This window comes from Oryza sativa, chromosome 11 (genome assembly GCF_034140825.1).
Source record: "Oryza sativa Japonica Group chromosome 11, ASM3414082v1".
Lineage (NCBI taxonomy): Eukaryota > Viridiplantae > Streptophyta > Magnoliopsida > Poales > Poaceae > Oryza > Oryza sativa.
In genome coordinates, this window is record NC_089045.1 from 6,354,580 (window position 1) to 6,377,309 (window position 22,730).

At 45.6% G+C, this 22,730-nt stretch overlaps 2 protein-coding genes across 2 annotated transcripts; both read left to right on the forward strand.

Annotated features, from left to right (window-relative positions):
• Window positions 1-4,290: 4,290 nt before the first annotated feature.
• Window positions 4,291-6,501, forward strand: LOC4350097 (uncharacterized). Its single transcript, XM_015761612.3, has 2 exons — window positions 4,291-4,599; window positions 5,957-6,501. The coding sequence occupies exons 1-2, from the start codon at window positions 4,345-4,347 to the stop codon at window positions 6,299-6,301; spliced, it is 600 nt and encodes a 199-aa protein (XP_015617098.1). The 5' UTR covers window positions 4,291-4,344; the 3' UTR covers window positions 6,302-6,501.
• A 10,541-nt stretch (window positions 6,502-17,042) lies between these two features.
• LOC4350098 (60S ribosomal protein L10-1-like) lies at window positions 17,043-19,719 on the forward strand. Its single transcript, NM_001404458.1, has 4 exons — window positions 17,043-17,122; window positions 18,418-18,919; window positions 19,011-19,092; window positions 19,337-19,719. Exons 1-4 carry the CDS (start codon window positions 17,113-17,115, stop codon window positions 19,415-19,417), a joined length of 675 nt encoding a protein of 224 aa, NP_001391387.1. The 5' UTR covers window positions 17,043-17,112; the 3' UTR covers window positions 19,418-19,719.
• Window positions 19,720-22,730: the final 3,011 nt, after the last annotated feature.

The window sequence follows — 22,730 nt, forward strand, 5'->3', positions numbered from 1 at the left end:
GTTCAAAGGTGGCTTGCCTTGCTCGAGATCTGGAGCTTGATCCTCGAAATCCTCGCGCTGCGGATCTTCGGACTCCGAAACTATACGCGAAACGGGACAACTCAACAAACAGCGAAAATAAAGCCCTATTAATGACCTCTAAGCGTGCCATTAGATAGATCTCGAGATTTTGAGGAATTTTGGAAGTTGAACGGAGTCAAACGGATTTACGGTTGGGAAGATATTGAATTTCTAAGATTATTGGATTTTTGGTCTAAAGGAAAAGGATTAAATTAAATCCTTTTTGAAAAAGAAAAGAAAAGAAAAGAGGGAGGGAAAATAGACTTTTCCTCGGGCGGCTAGGGCGCGGCCCGAGAGAGATGGGGCGGTCCGGCCGAGCTAAATGGGCCGGCCGGCCCAAGGCGGCCCAAGCGCGCGCGCGGGAGGGGAGGAGAGAGAGGGCCGATGGACCGGGCTCACCACGCGTGGTCCCGGGTGGGACCCGCTTGTCAGCGGCTCGGCGCACCGTGCGGAGGGAGCACGCGGTGCGGCGCTAGGGTCTGGGAGGGACGCGGTGCATGCGCGCGGTTCGCGGTGGACGCGGATGCGGCGGGCCCACGCGCAGCCTCTCGGCTCGCTGTGGACCGCGCGCACGGGGAGGGGCTGACCGGGATCGGCCCGATCCGATCTCGGCCGAGCTGGCGCCGACGTGGCGCCTACGTGGCTGCCACGCGGGCCGGTGGGAGGTAGACGATGACGCCGGCCGGAACGGACGGCGGACGACAGCGGCGAGCAGCGGAGCGAACCACGGCGATACAGGCGAAAGCGAGTACACCGGGTGGTTGCTCAGGACAAGGGGAGACGAGCCAACGGCTTGGATTCACCGGAGGGAGTCCGTCGGCGGCGGATTGCGGTGGCGGCAACCGGCGGAGAGAAAAGGGGAAAACGGCGACGAGGTCACGAGGGGCCAATACCCGGCGGCGAGAGCATCTACGCGGCCACGGGAATCCGATGCTAGCGTCGGATTGGGCGGAGCTACGCCGAGCGAGGCCGGCGACGAGCGGCGCTTCCGAGCTCGGGCGGCGACGGCGGCGAGCACCCGGCGAGCGGCGGCAACGGCCGGGGCGGCACCGGCTAGCTACGGGGAGGCTACTCGTGCTACTACGGAAAACTAAGGGGGAGAGGTGGAGCGAGGAGGAAGAACGGAGGGAGCACTACCGAGATGAGGAGGGGCGCTGTGACGAGAGGCCGACGGCGCGGGAGTAATCTCTCCGGCCTCGGGCCGGGGAAGAGGAAGAAGAGGGCGCGCCCGGAGTCCCCTTCCGCGTCCTTGCTCGTGCCGGCTCCTCCGACACGCGCAACGACGAACGGCGACGGCGAACAGAGCACGGGAGGCGGCGGCAATGGCGTGGAGGCGAATGGGAGAGGAAGGGAAAGGGGGGAAGCTGGGTTTTAAGGGCGGCAATATCGGTTTGGGAACCGACCTAAGGCGGTCAAAGGAGAGGGCTAGCGCTCGGCGGTCGCGGCCAAAGCGGCGACAGGGAGGAGGGAGGAGGATGACGCCGGCGGGAGGAAAAAGGGGAAAAGAGGGAGAGAAAAGGGGGGCTTGCCCCTTGCCTCTTTGGGAAAAGGAAGAGGGGGGCGGGGGCGTCGCGGCAGAGGGAGGAGGGCGCTCTGCCTCCGCCCCTTGGAGGCTAGCGCGCGGAGTGGCGGGGGCCGGGCGATGACGACGGCGATGACGGCGGGGCGGTGTGGAGCGGAGCAGCGACACGAGCGACAGGCGCTGACGACGGCGGCGACCAGGCGGTCGGCCACCGCGGCACGCGCGCGCGGGAAGCAACGGGCGGCGCGGCGGTTTGAGCGGCGCGGCTCGGGCACGCGCGCTGGCTAGCGGGGCCGGGTGGCTGCGCGGCAGGGCAGCGGAGCCAGGCGGCACAGACGGCGCAGGCGCGGCAAGGGCGGCGACCATGCGGGCGTGCGCACGCGAACACGGCGCGCGGGAAGCGGCAGCGAGGGAGCGGAGAGGGAGGACTCGGCTCGGCGCGGGCGGCTCACGCGCACGCGCGCGGGCAGAGCGGAGGGGGAGGGAGGAGAGAGAGAGAGAGAGAACGCCGGGAGGGAGGGGGAGATGGGCCGAGAGGGATTCGGCCCATCGACCCCGGGGGAGGCAAAATAGACTTTTGCGGAGGGATTTGATTTGGAAGGATTTGGATTCGGAATTGGACTCGACGATAGATCGGGGATTGAGATCTGAGATGGCACGGACACTAGACAACAAGCAAAGAAACAAATTTCGCAATTAGGGTTTTTAAGAGATAATTTTCCCGCTAGGCGCCACGACGGAGCGGGCGCTACAGACACCCATTTTATTGCCCATAATTCGAACTTTAAGTTTTAAAAATTTTGGGTCTATTACAAAAGTAGAGTGGTGGTAAGATAAATTACAAATTATTAATAATAAAGTTGAAATATACAATGGTACATGCAAAGTTACATTATTGATACCAACCATGCAAATGCGCGGGCACTAAAGAATACATCGTAGAACAAACAACTTGATATGTCGACGCACACACATCGTCGACTCCAACTTGGAAAAAAAACTTAAACAAACAAATGACCATAACACAACTTCTATCAAATATCTTCTAACTTGAAGGGGTAGGATTTGAAATCTCCTGGGTGTTAGCCCCAGCATTTGGGCCGGCCTCATCTTGTGGTGAAGGTTGTATTTGCTTGCATATGAAGAGCAAACCCCCAACAAAGATATGTACGGGGAGGAGCAGTAGGAAGACATTCTTCGACGTCTCCCAGTCCAGAACGCTGCCTGCCGCATAGGCTACCATAAGAGCGAGCATGTCTAGCAGCATGACCGTGTGCATCGACCAAAAAACCTTTCCGCCGCTCCTCTCAGGCAACACCATCCTTTGGAGCAGCAACACAATGACGGTGATGGAAGCCATGAAGTAAGTGGAGCTGCTATAGAAGAAAATGTTGTACCGCTTCTTGTCGATATCATAGAGGACCGGATTGCCGGCGGAGTGTCCATCATCGTTGTCCTTCCACAGGCCGCCAGGGGGTTTCAGGCCCGTCAGGTAGGTGGCGGTTGCTGCTAATATCCCTACCAGCATCAAGTACTTGAGCATGTCTTTTTGCATCGCAAACGTTGTTAAGGAGGACTTTTTGGGGCTCGGTGGTTGTTGTTGTTGTGCTGGTTGTCGTTTGTTCTTCTCCATCTTCTTCTTATGAAGTTTGTTGAAATGGTTGATGGCTAGAAAGACTACACCTACAAAAGCCACAAGAACCAATACCAATACAATGATGAAGGTACGTAAATACATGGAGCTTCCAGTAGCGTAGGCACCCATGACCCCGAACATGCCTGCTACCATGCAGATAATGAGGGCATAGCTCCGGATGCCTGGCCGATACAAATTCTTGTTCATAAGAAGGACGATCAGAGCCACGGATGCCATGAAGCTTGCTGCATTGCAGTAGAAGAATGCCCTGTAGCGGCTAGGGTACTTATCTATTATTTCTTAATTGTATTTCTATATGGACTCTATACTCTACTTCTAATATTCCTTATTTTTAATTCCGAATTTCTATTATTTCTTAATTATATTTCTATATGGACTCTAGTCTCCTTTTCTAATATTCCTTATTTTTTTAATTCCGAATTTCAACTATTTGTAAATTGTATTTCTATATTGACTCTATTTTTCTTTTTTTCTGATTAATATGAGAATTTCTAAGCCGTGAGAACGAACGTGGAGGCTCCTTTTTCTATTCCTTTAATAATATAATATCTATATAAGTTTTACTTACACTATGTTGCAGTCGTATAACTGAAAGGATACATAATAAAATATGAATGGAACTTATAAGACTTCATGAACTTACGCTACGTTTCACCAAGTTTCATTTAGATTATGAACTTACATGGAAATTTATATAGGCTTGACAATGTATCACAGTGAAAAAATGGGGTGCAAAACAACATAGAGTGTATCCTATCTGGTACAAAGTAAATCATGACTCAGGGCAGGCAGGGTTCACTTTTTTTTTTAGTGTTACATTATGACCCCGGCAGTATTATATTATTCGCCGAATTTGTCCAAATTACAATCAAATCTTACTGTTTTAAATTTATATTCTTGAAAACCGTTTGAAATTTCATTCGGAATCATTTTTTTCTTCCCGCCTCGAAACCAAAATTTGGAGACCAAAATTAGGCGAGAATCCCGCGGAAAGTCTCGCTTCCGCTCTCTACCACTCGCAACAAACTCGCGCAACTCACGAATCGCAAAGGAATCCCAAAAAGAAAAAAAAAAAACCTCACGCATCGCAAATCGCTCCTCCCCCATGGGCGACGCAGGCGGGCCCCTTCCCGGCGAGCGCCGCCTCAGCCCCGCCGACCCCGAGGAGCCCTCGCCGCCGGCCTCATCGTCGGATGGGACTGGGAGCGGCGGCGGCGGCGGCGAAAACTCCGTGGAGGAGGGCGACGGGGAAGGGCCCGGGTCCGGGTCCGGTACACCCACGGCGAAGCGGCAGCTCTTCGACGCTGACGGCTCCGCGTCGAGGCCCACCCGCCGCCGCCGCATCGCCTCCGACGACGAGGTGCGTGCTTCGCCTCGCTTTGCTTTCTCCACGTTTGGGTCTGCGGTTTCCGCTTCCAGATATAGATCGAGAAGTGGTATGTTCGTTCGTTCAAGCCCTAGAAATTTGGTTGGGCTGGATCTCAGCTTGTGGTTTCTTACAATGTTAAATGAATCGTTAGAGATGCGCCAACCTATTGATTGATGAGATGTGCAAAAAGAATCGATTGCGGCTAAATTTCATAGGGCTATACATGCCCCCCCCCCCCACACACACACACACACACACACTTGCTTTAGTTTTATTGATGCCATTTGCACGGTATGGGTGGTTTTAGCTGTTCTGTGGTTATGCAAGCTCTTGCAGTTGCAGAATGTTATCCTTTGATGTGCACCAAGTAGATTTATGAGATCCGCAGAGTCAATTGCAGCCAAATCCATATGATTATACATGGTCCCATTTCCTTAATTTTATTGATGCCAATTGCACAGTTTAGGTGGTTCAGCTGTACTGTAGTTATAGAAGCTCTTGCGGTTGCAGAATGTTGAATCGTTTGATATGCGCCAAGTAGATTTATGAGACACGCATAATCAATTGCGGCCAAATTCATAGGATTACCAATTGATGCCATTTGCACAGTTTAGGTGGTTCAGCTGTTCTGTAGTTATAGAAGCTCTTGCAGTTGCAGAGACGCCTGTTGCTACTGCGAGTAAGCTCCAATGAGCTGTTAACTGCAAGCTAGTGCACCGTAGCCAGTAATGGCTGTCTCCATGCGTGAATTCTGTTCGCTCCAGGAGCGTATCCATCTCAGAACTCTAGTCGCAGTGGAGGGGAAGTTGTGGCGCTGTCCTTCCGTTCTTGTTCCTCTTCCAGCTCAACAGCGGGGACGGGCATGGGGAGGTGGACTAGGCCGAGCAGCCATGCGCATCAATGGCAAGGAGGTGGAGAGGTGGATGTGGCGGAGGCGGTGGCCGGGGTGGCACCGAGAGAGGAACCAGTAACCACAGCTACTGGAAGAAGCTACTATATCCATGAGGCCAAACAACAAAAGATCAAAGAATTTCTCTGAGAAAGAAGACAATTTGTTGGTGTTGGCTTGGCTGAATACAATTAGGGAACGAGCAAACCAGTGATTCTTACCGGGCGAGGATTCATCGGTACTTCCATGATAACAAGAACTTTCCATCAGTGCATAATCAAAATTTTCTAGCCAACAGTTGGAAAACTATTCAAGTACAGTTTAATAGATTTTGCAGTTATTACGACTTATGAATGGATTTTACTATAGAATGCAAAGCGGGACGATAGAGAAAAAAAATGTGTTCTTGTAGCTTTATTTGTTACGTGCAAGTTTAATAAAACATTATTCTTTGTGCAGATTACTCAGGCTTTTACAGGTGAAACTACAAGTGAAAACACTTCCTCTACGAATGAAAGTAATCCTTTCATTGCAGTATTGGATAGTATGTGGTCTAAGAAGAGAGAGCTTGATGCTATAAAGGAGGCCGGGAAAGATGAGCGCCATGAAAAGTTATTGTCATTACAAAAAGAGAGATTGGCACTAGAAAGACAGAAGTTAGAATACGAGAGGAATTTATTGGAATTCAAGAGAAACCAGCGGGATGAGAGAATTATGAACATGGACCTTAGTGATATGACTGGGCAACTAAGAGAATACTACTTGAGGTTGCAGGGTGAGATCATGGCTCGACGATCAGGTTGAGCTGCACTACTTGTTGTGTTGATGGCCTGCTTATCGTATGAACTATCTGTCGTATGAGCTACTTGCTGTGTGAACTATTTGTTATATGACCTATTTATTGCATGAACTCCTGTGATGCATGGACATATTTGTGATGTATGAACTAAGCCTGAGTGCAAATTTTCTACTTCTAACGCATGCTTTCTACCATTTTGGAAAAACCTCTGTTGTTCAGTTGCAAGTAATCTAGCACTATCATAATTCGTTATATAATTATTGGATCGCATGTATTCATTTCCGAAAAGTTCAATAACTTCTACAAACATTTTAAGATTCTAGTGATATCTTCATCAATATGAAGATATTCATTTGTACCAATTGCAGATTCTGAATCAGATCGAAAAACCTGCGATAAGATCAAGGATTTTAGAATTCATCGATTGCGACGGATGGGAATGTGTGGCCATTAAATCACTCTAGCTGTTCTCAGGGGAGCACCCATGCCACCAGAGTGGAATGAAACAATCATAGTGTTGATCCCTAAAGTTCCGAAGCCGGAGAATATCAAGGACTTAAGACCAATAAGTCTATGCAATGTGTTGTATAAAATTGTATCGAAGGTGCTGGCTAACCGGCTAAAGACGATCCTGCCAGAGGTGATCTCTCCAACCCAAAGTGCATTTGTTCCAGGGAGACTTATTTCAGACAATATTTTGGTAGCATATGAGATGACTCACTACATGAGAAGTAAAAAGAGGGGAAAGATGGGCTACGCAGCAATCAAATTAGATATGAGTAAAGCATATGACCGGGTTGAGTGGAGCTTTCTGCGGGATATGATGCTGTGGCTGGGCTTCAATGCGGAATGGATAAACCTAGTCATGCACTGTGTTACTTCGGTGTCGTATAAAATTAAGGTGAATGGTGATTTGTCGGAGGTTTTCTCTCCCGGTAGGATTCTCTGCTTATCTGTTCTTGTTATGTGCTGAAGGATTCTCTGCTCTGTTGAGGAAAACAGAGGAGGAAGGAAGGCTGCAAGGTATAAAAGTTTGCCACAATGCTACAAGTGTTTCTCACCTGCTGTTTGCCGACGACTCTCTCATCCCGTGTCGCGCAAACAGAGGGGATGCACAGAATCTGCAAAATATTTTAACTTTGTATGAGGAGTTTTCGGGGCAAATGCTAAACAAGGAGAAGTTCGCGATCATGTTTAGTTCAAACACAGGAAGTGAGAAGAGAAGGGAAGTTATGCAGACTTTACAAATAAATAAGCAAACAATGAATGAGAGATATCTTGGTCTCCCGGTGTTTGTGGGAAGAGATAAAACGAAGGTGTTTGCATATCTGAAGGATAGAATCTGGAAAAGGATTCAAGGGTGGAAGGAGAAGATGTTATCAAGAGCAGGGAAGGAAATACTGATTAAAGCCGTTGCGCAGGCTATCCCAACTTTTGCTATGGCCTGCTTTGATATCACAAAAAGTATTGCTGATCAAATTAGTTCAATGATAGGAAAATTCCGGTGGAACAATCAGGAGAAGGAGAACAAGATGCACTGGCTAAGTTGGGAGAAGCTAACGAAACCAAAAGGAGAGGGATGACTTGGTTTTAGAGATATAAATGTTTTTAATATGGCTATGCTAGCAAAGCAATGTTGGCGGCTGCTTCAGGAGCCTGATTCTCTGTGTGCTCAGATTCCGAAGGCCAAGTACTATCCATCTGGATCAATTCTGCAAGCTAAACCAAGATCGGGCATGTCATATACATGGAGCAGCATACTAAAAGGGCTGCAGACTCTGAAGACTGTCATGATTTGGCGAGTGGGCAATGGCAATTCCATCGGCATTTGGGATGATCCCTGGATCCCTAGAGACTGGACGAGGAAAACTGTTTCAAATAAGGGCACGAACCTGCTAACAAGAGTAAATGAATTGATAGATCCTTATACGGGCGATTGGGATGAGATGCTGGTTAGGCAAACTTTCTGTGAAGAAAATGTCAAGGCCATTTTGTCAATTCCGGTTCAAGTGGACAGGGATGATGCAGTGGGGTGGCATTATGATAAAAGGGGCCTCTTTTTTCTGTGAAATCTGCCTACAAAGTGCAGAAAGAAATGGAGAGAAGAAACAGTAGAAGGACACCTGCATCTTCGTCGCGGGGTGCACAAAGTGATCAAGTATGGAAAAGACTTTGGAAGCTTAACTGTCCGAACAAGATGAAACACTTCATGTGGCGATTGGGGCATGACGCAATTGCCCTACGGATGACTCTCAAGAGAAGGGGAATGGATATTGATACCAAATGTTTGATCAGTAACCGGATGGATGAAGACGGGAGCCATTTCTTTTTTAAATGCAAAGAGGTCAAACACATATGGGGAGACCTTAACCTTGAAGAAGTAAGATGCAAGTTAGCAGTGGTGCAGTCAGCTTTGGCAGTTTTACAGGCTATACTGGAGCTGGAAGAAAAACAAAGGATACATGCCATTGTTCTGCTGTACTCATGTTGGAATGAGAGAAACGGACGCAGGGAGGGTGAAGGAAGAAGGGGAGCTAGTATCCTGGCTTTCTCCGTACAGAAACAAGCAGATGAATTCAAGGATTTGGCGCCTCAATGGGGGAGTGGTCAAGCAGATAGATCAAATAGAAAATGGGCTAGACCTACAGGAAATGTCCTGAAAATTAATGTGGATGGAGCCTTCAAGCCACAGGAACAAAAGGGAGGTTGGGGTTTTGTGATCAGGGATTCTGAAGCGCAAGTAATACAGGCAGGAGCAGGTTTTTCGTCACGGCTCCAGGATGCCTTTCACGCGGAAGTGCTAGCGGGAGTTAAGGGGCTAAAAGCTGCTGCTAGTTTGGGCATGGCTCACATTCATTTGGAGTCTGATTTATGATGCTTATTCAGGCCCTGAAGGGAGTAGATCTTCAGTTGGCGCCGTTGGGGACTCTGCTGTTTGAAGTGAAGAACATCATCGCCTCGTCTTTTCGTACTTGCAAGTTTAGTTTTTTGCCCGCGTGATTGTAATTGTTGAAATTATAGGCACATAATGATTTAATTTATTTCATAAATAAATCATGACATTACAGATGTAAACTAAATTGAACACACCATTAGATCTACACATGTAAACTAAGCAGTAAAACATGAACATATCAAATATGCGCAACATGTCGAACAAGTACCGAGATAGCGGAAAGACCGGTTGCTCGGTAGGAACTACTCGCGGTTGCGAGCGTCGACGAAGGCGCGAAGCACACGAGCGGAGAGGAAGGCGAGCCGTCGCGGACGAACAGGGAGCAGTCGCGCGAAGCGCTTCCCAAAAACCTTATTGCCGCCTTCTCCCGGTGCAGGACGTCGAAGGCAGAGGTTCCGGAGACCTGCTCTCCCGATCGCCGGTGCACGCCGGCGAGCGGGATGGAGTAGTCTACGAGCGACGGTGTAGTACAGAGTAGGAGGCAAACCCTAGATTGATTTCGCGTGTGTTGCGTGAAGGTGGCTGCTCGGTTTATATAGAGATAGGTCGCCTGATCAGGGCGCCCGCGTAAACCGAACCGGATAAGTCGCGCGTAACCTATCCGGACTCCACGCCGTTTGCACGCACCGGATTTTTCGGAGTGTTTCCAAAATAAAACAAATCCGAATTTCCTGCAGCAAAACAAAGCTGCAAAAGGAGGCTGCATCTGCGCAAGGGTGATGAGCCAATTTTGTGGACCATTCGACGCGTACGTCATGCACGCGCGCCGCCTGCCCTGCCAGGTCAGGCCAGGCGAGCGAGCGCGCACGTGTGTTTCCCCTCTTCTCTCCACCACACATGCTTCAAGTGGCTAGGAGGGCATCCTCCCTTTTAAGGAGGTCCCCCTCTCCTAGAATAAACAAGGTAGTACTAAACTCCACATGCATGCCATCCCATGAGGTGGGCTTTTGTGATTTCCCAAAGAATTAATCTTCGAATGGGCCTTAGCCCATCTATTAATTCCAACAATCCCCCACCAAATCTCAAAATCCCACTGAGATTTGCCTTTTCCAATGTACTGTTTATATACCAGCGGTTCGATGGAGACCGATTAAGGTTGAACATCCACCTAGAACTCCAAGCTACACTTACTCACAACTTGAACAATGGACTACGCCTTGAATTGCAAGTCTTGTGCAAGCAAGTTTCACTCAGAGTCTTATCTGGTACTAGACCGTCTGTAGACTACCCCTCGGGTGGAGCATATAAGTCATACTCCTAGGTCTTTAGTAAGCTTCCTAGAAGATTCACCCAAAATCTCCATAGACTGCGACCAACAATCAAGCTTACAAAGGTGAGTTCTTTCAAGAATACTCTGCAGGACAGCATCTTCGCTAATTAAAGCCAATATAACTCATTAAGGCATAGCTAACCTGCCTTGCAGCTCACGAGAGTACATGCATCTTCACTTAGAGAGGGTATAGATTGGTACTCTCCTCTAGTTTACTAATGGTTTGTTCTTCCCAGGTTCTAATTCACGGGATCTCCGATCACATATACTGGGTTACCACCATAGTATAACTCACATGGGTCTTAAACCCATCTCCTTCGATGCATTGTCTATCACATTTCGTGATAGTCCCTTCGTGAAGGGATCTGCCAGGTTTCTAGCTGTTTGGATGTAATCCAACGTTATAACTCTGGAGTTTTCTCAATTTCCTGACAGTCTTTAATCGTCTTTTCACATGTCTAGACGATTTTATATTATCCTTAGAACTATTCACTTTGACAATTACCGTTTGATTGTCACAGTTCATAAGGATAGCCAGCACCGGTTTTTCAACAATAGGCAGATCCATTAATAGATCACGCAGCCATTCTGCCTCATCAGTAGCAGTATCCAATGCCGTCAGTTCTGCTTCCATGGTTGACCTCGTCAAAATGGTCTGTTTGCAAGACCTCCACGAAACAGCACCACCACCCAGTGTAAAGACATATCCACTAGTGGCTTTGATCTCATCCACATCAGAGATCCAGTTAGAATCACTATAACCCTCCAATACCGCAGGATACCCAGTATAGTGAAGCCCCAATTCTATAGTACCTTTCAGATAGCGCATTACTCGCTCAAGCGCACGCCAATGATCATCTCCCGGATTAGAGGTAAATCGGCTCAACTTGCTCACAGCAAAGGAGATATCAGGCCTAGTTGCACTAGCCAGGTACATCAGCGAGCCAATGATTTGGGAGTATTCCAGTTGATTCCTAGCAATTCTCTTGTTCTTGCGAAGCAACAAGCTAGGATCATAAGGTGTTGGAGAAGGCTTACTATCAATGTAGCCAAAGCGATTCAACATCTTCTCCACATAATGGGACTGCAAGAGTGTAATCCCATTTTCACCTCTAATTAGCTTAATGTTTAAGATAACATCAGCTACTCCCAAATCCTTCATATCAAAATTTTGAGACAAGAATGATTTAACCTCATTTATCACCTCAAGGTTTGTCCCAAATATCAGTATGTCATCAACATACAAGCACAGAATAACACCCTCACCCCCACCATGGCGATAGTACACACATTTATCTGCCTCATTGACTGCAAAGCCTGCAGATGTCAATGTTTTGTCAAATTTCTCATGCCATTGCTTAGGAGCTTGTTTCAGACCATACAAAGACTTCAACAATTTGCACACTTTGCCTTCTTGACCTTCAACTACAAACCCATCAGGTTGATCCATATAGATCTCCTCATCCAGCTCTCCATTAAGAAAAGCTGTCTTAATGTCCATTTGATGAACGAGAAGACCATGTGAGGCTGCTAGGGAAAGTAGCACATGAATTGTGGTCAATCTAGCAACAGGTGAGTAAGTGTCAAAGAAATCTCCGTCTTCTTTCTGAGTATAGCCTTTAGCAACAAGCCGAGCCTTGTACTTTTCAATAGTATCGTCAGGCCTAAGCTTCTTCTTGAACACCCATTTGCACCCCACAGGTTTACACCCATAGGGTCGCTCTGTCACCTCCCAAGTACCATTAGCGATAATGGAATCCATTTCATTACGGACAGCCTTCTTCCAGTAGTCTGCATCAGGAGATGCATATGCTTCTGAAATTGACTTAGGAGTGTCATCCACGAGGTACACAGTGAAATCATCACCAAAGGACTTAGCCGTCCTTTGTCTCTTACTCCTTCGAGGAGCTTCACTGACATCCTCCTCAGTGACATGTTCATGTGTATGTTCAGTTTGTTCTGGTGGTGTGATTGAACTGGGAATTACTTCAGAGGGTTGGCTCGAACTACTATGTGTATCCTTCATTGGGAAAAAGCTCTTAAAGAAGGTAGCATCACGAGACTCTATAATTGTACCAACATGCATGTCAGGTACCTCAGATTTAAGTATTAAAAATCTATAGGCAGTGATGTAATGAGCATACCCTAGAAAGACACAGTCCACAGTCTTATGTCCCAGTTTGCGCTTCTTCGTTATTGGTACATTGACTTTCGCCAAGCACCCCCATGTGCGCAAATAAGAAAGTGATGGTTTTCTCCCAATCCATATCTCATATGGTGTTTTGTCCTTATTTCTGTTAGGAACTCTGTTTAACACATGATTCGAGGTCAACAATGACTCCCCCCACCATGCCTTAGGTAGTCCCGCGGTGTCCAATATGGCATTCACCAAGTCAGTCAGTGTGCGGTTCTTCCTTTCAGCAATCCCATTAGACTCGGGAGAATAGGGAGGCGTCCTCTCATGTATGATGCCATGTTCCTCACAGAATAAGTCAAACTCGTTTGAGAAAAACTCTCCACCACGATCAGACCTAAGCCTTTTTATCTTTCTGTCAAGTTGATTTTCAACTTCTGCTATCTAAATTTTAAAATAATCTAGAGCCTCGTCTTTCGTTTTCAACAAGTACACATAGCAAAATCTAGTAGCATCATCAATTAACGTCATGAAATATCGTTTTCCACCCTTCGTCAACACCCCATTTATTTCACAAAGATCTGAATGTAGGAGTTCTAGTGGTGCCAAGTTTCTCTCCTCGACAGCCTTGTGAGGCTTGCGAGGTTGCTTTGATTGCACACAACTATGGCACTTAGAACCTTTGACAATAGAAAACTTAGGAATTAAACACATGCTGGAAAGCCGAGACATCAAGCCAAAATTAATATGACATAAACATGAGTGCCAAACATTAGCCTCATCATCCACACTGCCACAAATATGGTTCACAGACTTATTGCATAAATCAGAAAGGGAAAAGCGGAACATGCCTCCGCACTCATAACCTTTACCAATAAAATATCCATGTTTAGACACGACTACTTTATTAGACTCAAAAACCAACTTAAATCCGTCTCTAGTCAGACGAGAGCCACTAACAAGATTCCTGTCGATTGAAGGGACATGATGCACGTTCTTCAGCTGCACGATCTTTTCCGAAGTAAACTTCAGATCTACCGTGCCAACACCATGAAAAGAAGCATGTGACCCATTCCCCATTAGGACGGTGGAACCCCGTGCGACCTGATAAGAAGAAAACAATGAGATGCCAGCACAAACATGTACATTGGCCCCAGTATCAACCCACCAATTAGTAGACTGATTAACTGAAAAAATAGTAGGTAAATTACCATACACGCTTCTATCTCCAGTGTTGCCAATAGTCACATTAGCAGACTTAGAAGTCTGCCCTACAGGTGCCTTCATCCCCTTGCGCTGTGGACACTTCCTAGCCAGATGACCAGGTTGCCTACACACAAAGCAAGTTCTCTCATCCTGGTTAGGATTGTTGTTGTTCTTCTTCTGCTTCTTGAAGTTGGTGGTCTGTTGAGCTTTGTATTTCCCCTTGCTCTTGTTCTGGGCCTGTGCAAAATATTGGCACTGGACTGCCCACCATCGCCCTTAGACGCGGCGTGTTTTTCCCGAGCTTTCTCCTCAACATCAAGAGACGCTATCAACCCCTCAACGGAGTATTCCTGTCTCTTGTGTTTGAGTGCAGTACTAAAACTTCTCCATGATGGAGGTAGTTTCGCAATAATACACCCGGCTACAAATTTATCGGGTAAGACACACTTAAGGAGTTCGAGTTCCTTAGCCATGGTTTGTATCTCATGAGCCTGTTCGACTACAGAACGGTTGTCAGCCATCTTGTAGTCATGAAACTGCTCCATGATATACAGATCATTGCTAGCATCAGTACAACCGAATTTAGTATTCAATGCATTCCACAACTCCTTAGCGTCGGTCATATGCATATACACCTCGACCAGACGATCGCCAAGAACGCTAAGAATACATTCCACAAAGAGAGTAGTGGCTTACTCGAATTGCTTCTGCTGATCAGTAGTAAGAATTCCTTCAGGTTTGCCAGTATTCACCCAGAAGCATTTCATAGCCGTCAGCCACAGAGTGACCCTGATCTGCCATCTCTTAAACTACACACCGGTGAATTTATCCAGCCTCAGTGCATCGGCAAAACCAGCCATAGTAAAATCACAGCGCCTATAATAAGGTTTTTGGATTGTTGAAATTATAAGCACATAATGATTTAATTTATTCCATAAATAAATCATGACATTGCAGATGTAAACTATATTAAACGCACCATTAGATCTACACATGTAAACTAAGCAGTAAAACATGAACAGATCAAATATGCGCAACATGTCGAACACGTACCGAGGTGGTAGAAAGACCGGTTGCTCAGCATGAACTACTTGCGGTTGCGAGCGTCGACGAAGGCGTGAAGCACGCGAGCGGAGAGGAAGGCGAGCCGTCGCGGACGAATAGGGAGCAGTCGCGCGAAGCGCTTCCTAAAAACCTTATTGCCGCCTTCTCCCGGTGCAGGACGTCGAAGGCAGAGGTTCCAGAGACCTGCTCTCCCGATCACTGGTGCACGCCGGCGAGCGGGATGGAGTAGTCTACGAGCGACGGCGCAGTACAGAGTAGGAGGCAAACCCTAGATTGATTTCGCGTGTGTTGCGTGAAGGTGGCGGCTCGGTTTATATAGAGATAGGTCGCCTGATTAGGGCGCCCGCGTAAACCGAACCGGATAAGTCGGGCGTAACCTATCCGGACTTCACGCCGTTTGCACGCACCGGATTTTTCGGAGTGTTTCCAAAACAAAACAAATCCGAATTTCCTGCAGCAAACCAAAACTGCAAAAGGAGGCTGCAACTGCGCAAGGGTGAGGAGCCAATTTTGCGGACCATTCGACGCGTATGTCGTGCACGCGCGCCGCCTGCCAGGCGAGGCGAGCGAGCGCGCGCGTGTTTCCCCTCTTCTCTCCACCACACATGCTTTAAGTGGCTAGGAGAGCATCTTCTCTTTTAAGGAGGTCCCCCTCTCCTAGAATAAGTAAGGTAGTACTAAACTCCACATGCATGCTATCCCATGAGGTGGGTTTTTGTGATATTTCAAAGAATTAATTTTCGAATAGGCCTTAGCCCATCTATTAATTCCAATATTAATTCCAACAGTAATAAGCTAGCTGATGCTATAGCATCGATCGGATGTAACAGTCCCCAAAACACCGATCTCCTTTGGGACAGTGCACCTCCGGGTGTTGAGGGTTTGGTCGCCAGTGATTCTGCCGCGTCCATGGGTTAATGGAAACATGAAGTCTTCTTTAAAAAAAACTATTGGGTTAATCGGTACGCACCCATATGTCCATCTCACTCCCACCTCTAGTCGAGATCCCATTTGATTTAGATTATTGAATGGACCATTTACTTGAATATTGGGATATATTAAGTATTTTAAGAGATAATCTTAACAAATAGCTTACAACAAATGACCTAAGCAAGCAGTAAAATTTCTGTTAAGAAAATGTATTTTTTGAAGTGGAGGCTAGAGAGCAAACATATATCCGGTTGGATGTAGAGGCCGGGTAAAAAAAAAAGTTATTACTGCTTATCTTTTTCACCGTATGTCTCTGGGTAAAAAAAAAAACTTCTCTTAAAAAAGTGTTATCGCTGCTTATCATTTTCACCGTATGTCTCTGAGTAAAAAAAAAACCTTCTCTAAAAAATCCGGTTGGATGTAGAGGCCGGGTAAAAAAATACCCTTCTCCAGAAAAAGTATTATTGCTGCTTATCTTTTTCACCGTATGTCTCTGGGTAAAACAAAAAACCCCTTCTTTAAAAAAATTCGGTTGGATATAGAGACCGGGTAAAATAAATAAAAAACCCTTCTCTTAAAAAAAGTGATTTGCTACTTATCTTTTTCACCGTATGTGTTAGGTTAAAAAAAAACCCCTTCTCTAAAACAAGGTAAAAATGTGTTATTGATGTTTATCTTTTTCACCGTATGTCTCTAAGTTAAAAAAAAACCATTCTCTTAAAAAAATGTATTATTACTGCTTATCGCTTATGTGTCTTGGATCCAACTGGTAACGGTGGTGGGAAAGGAGGCAAGAAGCATAGCAAAATTCCTGATGCAAATGCGCAACACCCTGAAAATATTGAAAGTAGGAATGCCCCCCCTTTTTTTAAAACAATAAAAATCATTTCAACGAAAATTTGACTAACTGGTACACAATACAAGAAAATTTATTTCACCGTCTCTTGCGTCATGATAGAAACCATCGAAAAAACAAGTTTTAGACATTCGCGAAAGAGGACTACCAGCTCACTCTTTTACGGAATTGCCCTTTTTGAGGAACCGTTGTTATGGTTATGGGCCTTATGAACTGGGCCCAATATCCACGCGGCCATACGGCCCGAAGCCCAGGCCCATTTCGCAGGCAGCCACACCTATTGCTCCCCCTCCGCAGTATTTAAGCTTCACCCCCTCCAACCCTAGCGCCCCCATTCCTCAGGTTTCCCCTCGCCGACGCCTCCATCGCCCTCCGGGCTCCGCCTCCGCCGCCGCCGCCATGGGGAGAAGTAAGCTCGCTCGCTCGCTCGATCTCTCACATCCCTTCATCATCTCTCCCTCTCCCTCTCTCGCTCGCTCGCTCGTACGGTTGCTCTCTCTTCGATCGGCTGCGCGGTGTCTTGGCTCGGCTCTGCGCTAGGGTTTCGCTCCGGTGAACTAGGTCCGTGTCTTAGATCCCGTGGCGCGCGCGCCTCCTCGGTGCGAGATTTGCGAAATTCGGTCGGGGTAATCGAGCGGATTGTAGGATTTGTTTCTCGTGGTGGTGTTGACTCGGTGGGCGGTTTGACTTTTCTTGTTTTCGTGAATGTTATAAGGCGAGTAATCGGGAAATCTCCGGGTTTGTTCAGTTTAGCATGTTAAATTTGGTCTATAATCGGTTATGTAGGGCGTGTAAGAGCTGCAGGATCAGCAATATACATGTATAGGATTGCTTTCTTAGAAGATATGTTTGGTGGCGTGTGATTTGTTGCGCCATGTAATGCATAAACTTGTTAGGTTAGTATTGGTCGTTGTTGGGATGCCACAGTATCTTGTAATTTTGGCAATCTGTTGTGGTGCTACATGTCCTAGTATTGTAGATTTACATCTGACAAACTAGATATAAATGGTTTCTGTTGAATTTTGTTTATGGCATACGTTCATGTAGTTTGATTGTCATTCTGTGGCTTATATTACGGTACATCATGTGTATACTTTTCATTTACGGTGTATTCCCATTCCTAAGAATGTTTCATGTTGTGAATCACCCTCAATCTCAAAATTATGATGAGATATGGACTAACTAGGATTTTTATTATCTATTAGTGATACACATATGTGCTATTTAGGGTTTAATCTTTTTGGTACTATCTTTGAAGCTTAATTTGCATCATTGACTCCATACTTAATGTAATCTGCTGAGAATCTGTCTCGAACATCACATGTTTCTTTCTTGTTTTTGCTATTGTCAAGATTGTTTTGTTGTCTTTGCTACCTTTGTATGTATTTCAAATTATAATGCAATCATTGTCATGTATGCATATATGCCTGGTTATGATGTATGATGCAGATACACATTTTACTTGAGCTTTTTTGGCCAATTTGTTGAATTTCACTTTTCTTTTTGATTCTGTACTCATGATTTCCTCAGCTAGAAACATTGCCTTGTTCAGATTATACTGAGATACTTAATATCTTTCATTTTCATCTTTGGATGCTGGTCACTAGTTTAGACCTATTATCTTGTTAATTAGAGTTTGTATACTTGAATGAACCACATGTGAGTTGTGTTATTCTAACTTGTGCACTGCTGTTCTCTTACCAGGGCCTGCTAGGTGCTACCGCCAGATCAAGAACAAGCCGTACCCCAAGTCAAGGTACTGCCGTGGTGTCCCTGACCCCAAGATCAGGATCTATGATGTTGGCATGAAGAAGAAGGGCGTGGATGAGTTCCCCTACTGTGTGCACTTGGTGAGTTGGGAGAAGGAGAATGTCTCCAGTGAAGCTCTTGAGGCTGCCCGCATTGCTTGCAACAAGTACATGACCAAGAATGCAGGAAAGGATGCCTTCCACCTAAGGGTCAGGGTCCACCCGTTCCATGTCCTTCGTATCAACAAGATGCTCTCGTGTGCTGGGGCTGATAGGCTCCAAACTGGAATGAGGGGTGCTTTTGGGAAGCCTCAGGGTACCTGTGCTCGCGTGGACATTGGTCAGGTTCTTCTTTCTGTTCGTTGCAAGGAGAGCAATGCTAAACATGCTGAAGAGGCACTCCGCCGTGCCAAGTTCAAGTTCCCTGGCCGGCAAAAGATCATCCACAGCAGGAAGTGGTATGTGCAGCTGTTGAACCTGATGTTAATTGCCTTTTTGAAATTCTGGATTAAGATTTTTGTTGAGGCATTTTTTTTGGACTCTTTGCAGGGGCTTCACCAAGTTCACCCGTGAGGAGTACGTCAAGTTGAAGGCTGAGGGCAGAATTATGTCTGATGGTGTCAATGCTCAGGTAAAAAAATATTTATGAGTGGATTCATTTGTACTTTGGTTGTTGGTTTAGTTACATGTTACTGCTGTTTATATCAGTTCCCTCATTAGTTTTGTACCATTCTGTGCCAGCCACAATATACAGTAGAATTTGGACTACCTTCCTATGATGGTCAATGATTCAATTGTTTTTTTATATCTTATTGTCAGTTGATAATGTCAATAGATATCACGTCCTAATATTGTTTCTTTCGGCTTTTGTCCAGCTGCTTGGTTCTCATGGTCGTCTTGCGAAGCGTGCCCCTGGGAAGGCGTTTCTGGCTGAGACCATTCAAGCTTCCGCCTAGATGCCTCTTGCTGAATGGAACTTGAGAGATTTTGCTTTAGCTAGTCTAATTTTGCATGCTAGAACTCATGTTTTAAGAATTGGTTGTCTTCAGGATGATCTATTTTTCTGTAATAGTTCCTTCTGTAGGCCAGCTTGATATGGAGGTTTTGCATATCATCAGTACCTTGTTTGAATTTTTGCTACATATCGTTATCCCAAAGCTATATCTCAGTTGGATTGTGAAGCTTTATTAATTCATAAACTCGCCTGCGTCTTTACATCTCATAATGTAGTGATATGCCCATTTTGGTTCGTTTGTCTCGTTTATTAATTGTGCATTTTCTATTGATTATTTTATGTCTTACATTCAAGTTGATTTGCATTTTCACATACGTACATACTCGTAGAACTTATTGGATATACCGTTGCTTGAATACTGATTCTTAATTCCATTCATCCTTTGTCTAGTCGATTAGTAGTACAAAAAATTACTACCTGAGTCTGAGTGAGTATTGCAATTTGTACGGCGAGAAGAGCAACTTGCCTGTAACCTGCCTGTTAAAAGGTTTGCAAACTTAGTCGCGCGAGTTGCCGTCGTGCATGCCATTGCAAACTTAGTCGCGAGTTGCCGTCGTGTGCATGCCATTATGGATACATTAATTTGCTGCAGTAAAATTAGCCATATTATGGATACATTAATTTGCTGCCTGCCATTATGGATACATTAATATGCTGCCTGGAAGTAAAATTTGCCATTATGGATACGTTAATTTGCTGCTTGGAAGTAAAATTAGGCATGTGCATTGTTGATGTTTCCTTTACACAAACAAATTGTCTATCCTTAGTTAAAATTTTTATCCAGATGTTTTCTTAACTCAGAGAAATGGCACCTTGATTTGACTAATATATTTCGTGATGTTTCTTTATACAAACTTTCATGACTAGTAATGCTAGTTCCGATTGTAGGCATGTATTGCATACCAAGGTCCTGTTAGGCATGTGCCATGTGTGCAGACCAAAACTTCAATTGAGTTTAACAATCCTCTATATATGTTAGGCATGTGCCATGCGTGCAGACCAAAGCTTCAATTGAGTTTAACAATCCTCTATATATTGAGGTGTTCTCTTTAGAAAAAAAACATTTTACTGCTATATTTGCATATGGCAAGAAGCCAAGAACTGTCACCACTCACCAGTCGTTAATGTGACCTTTGTTTTTTCCCCTGATGTCTTCCTTACAGAAACAAATTGTCTGCCTGCCCTTAGTTATGCTCATGATTATACTTCTTAAATTAGTTTGTTGGTTGCTTCAATTTAGCTCCATATAAGATAAATTATCAGCTCTTTCCCTGTAGAGAAAATGGAAATATTCGTTTTTTTTTTCATTCAATTTTACCCTGCTCATATAGTTGCCAAAATTTTGGCAACTTGACAAAATTTTGGCAGGATTTCTTATATAATTACTAAAATTTGACAGCAAACTAAATGTAGCCACTTTTTTTGGCAACTTTACCAAAATTTGATAAGGTTGAAAATGACATTAAAGTGAACAGGCCCGATATGTGAGGGGGTCCATGAGTGCTTTCATTGGAACCAGGACTTGCATTTCACCTCCTCAGGTTCACAAGTCCAGGCAAAGTTCCTTCTGAAATGTTGCCAGCCACTCTCATTTCAAGACATACTTATTCAAATCTGTTTGAAAGAACTACAGTATTTATTTACTCTACTTCCTCTTCTATTTTCCCTGAATTGCATAAATAATTTGAGATGTTACAACAATCTCTGAATCTGAAGCACATTACACATCTCTGAAAAATTCCTGGTGACCCAGCTTTCTTGCTCTCTCTGGAGGCTGAAGCTTACTCTGTTTTGCTTCACTCCTGATTTTTCTTTTGAAGCAATGTGATGGGATAATCGAAGCAAACCTGACCGTTCTCCAAGCGTTCTTGCAATGCCATCATCATCATCATTCAGGTTTGCAGTAAGCATGCATACAATATACATACATCCAGCCTGTCTGTCCATCCATTCATTCATTCCTTCAACTCTGAACTTCACTTCACTTCACTTCCGAATTCCTGCACTGATGCTCTCTGCAAGCCTGCATTTTTCGCTCTACTGAATTCAATCCCCTGCTGGCTGCTGCCTGCTTTAAATTCCCCATCCCATGTTTTCCCGGCTATCATTGCAGCCTTGATTTGTGCCCATGCATAATGGCATAATGCCATCACCAACACGGATCTTGAAATCTGATCTGATCTAGAGAAAGAAAAGGGGAGAGGATAGGTTTGTGGGGGCAAGAGTGTGCAGACTGCAGTGCAAGGCTGCCATGAAACAGGGAAAGAATTGCCATGGATGGGGTCAGTGAGTCAAGCCGGCCATGATCGGTTAGCTTGGTGAGGTGAGGTGACCTTCATTTTTCTCTTCTTCCATCCCCGGGCAAACGAGAGGGAGCAGAGGTGCGCCTTTGGGGAAAGAGGGACAGTAGATTTGCACGGGGCAAAAGCTCCCCCCCCCTCCCTCGGGGTTCTTTGGCAGCCATGGGTGGGGTTGCGAAGGCGATGATGGTCGCGGGCGGTCGTGATCGTGGTGGTGGTGGTGGTAAATTGGTAATGGCTACAATATTGGCCACCGTAAGGTTGTTGTCTAGAATAGAATATATGGTGCGTCCAAGTTGTGAAATATGATTATGGTTTAATATGATGTAATTCTGTTATGAATGGATTAACGAACAAAACGTCGATGATTTTATAACTGATACGTGCTCATAAGTACTAGCCTGATTTTTCATGCTTATGATTTTTTTTCTAAGCTAACCTTGCATTGTACTACCTCCCTCCTATAATATTTTGGCTATAAGTCTGAACATATTTATATTCAACTATAGATCCATAAGTTATTATACTTTGGAACGGAGATAGTATGGAATTTAAATAACTCGAGCCTTCTCAAGCCATGAAAATAAATACTCGCAATGTTCGGTGAAACTATTTGACTGTGCAATAGAAAACCTTGTGAGGATGGTGCTGGCCCTAGAATGCCTTTTCTGTCTGCATGGGGCTGCCCCTGGGCTACCCTCTACACTGGATTTAAACAACCTCATGATGCCAACATTGCCTTTAATCTTTCTCTTTTCCCCTGTATGTCTGGTGGGTCCCCCTTGGCTGTTCCATACCTTGATGCCTCAAGACACATCACAGGTTCAATTCTGCTTAGCTCTCACATGCCGGAGCTAGCTGCTAAGCTGCAGTGGATTCTGATGGAATTGAATCGTTCAGTTAGAAATTCAGAAGTTTATTATATGCACTGTTGCTGAGGTGCAGCCTTGCAGG

Coding starts and splice junctions, on each gene's coding strand:
- LOC4350098 (NM_001404458.1), top strand. Junction 18,920..19,010: donor ATCATCCACAGCAGGAAGTG/GTATGTGCAGCT, acceptor GACTCTTTGCAG/GGGCTTCACCAAGTTCACCC. Junction 19,093..19,336: donor CTGATGGTGTCAATGCTCAG/GTAAAAAAATAT, acceptor GCTTTTGTCCAG/CTGCTTGGTTCTCATGGTCG.
- LOC4350097 (XM_015761612.3), top strand. CDS start 4,345: ATGGGCGACGCAGGCGGGCCCCTTCCCGGCGAGCGCCGCCTCAGCCCC. Junction 4,600..5,956: donor GCATCGCCTCCGACGACGAG/GTGCGTGCTTCG, acceptor TTCTTTGTGCAG/ATTACTCAGGCTTTTACAGG.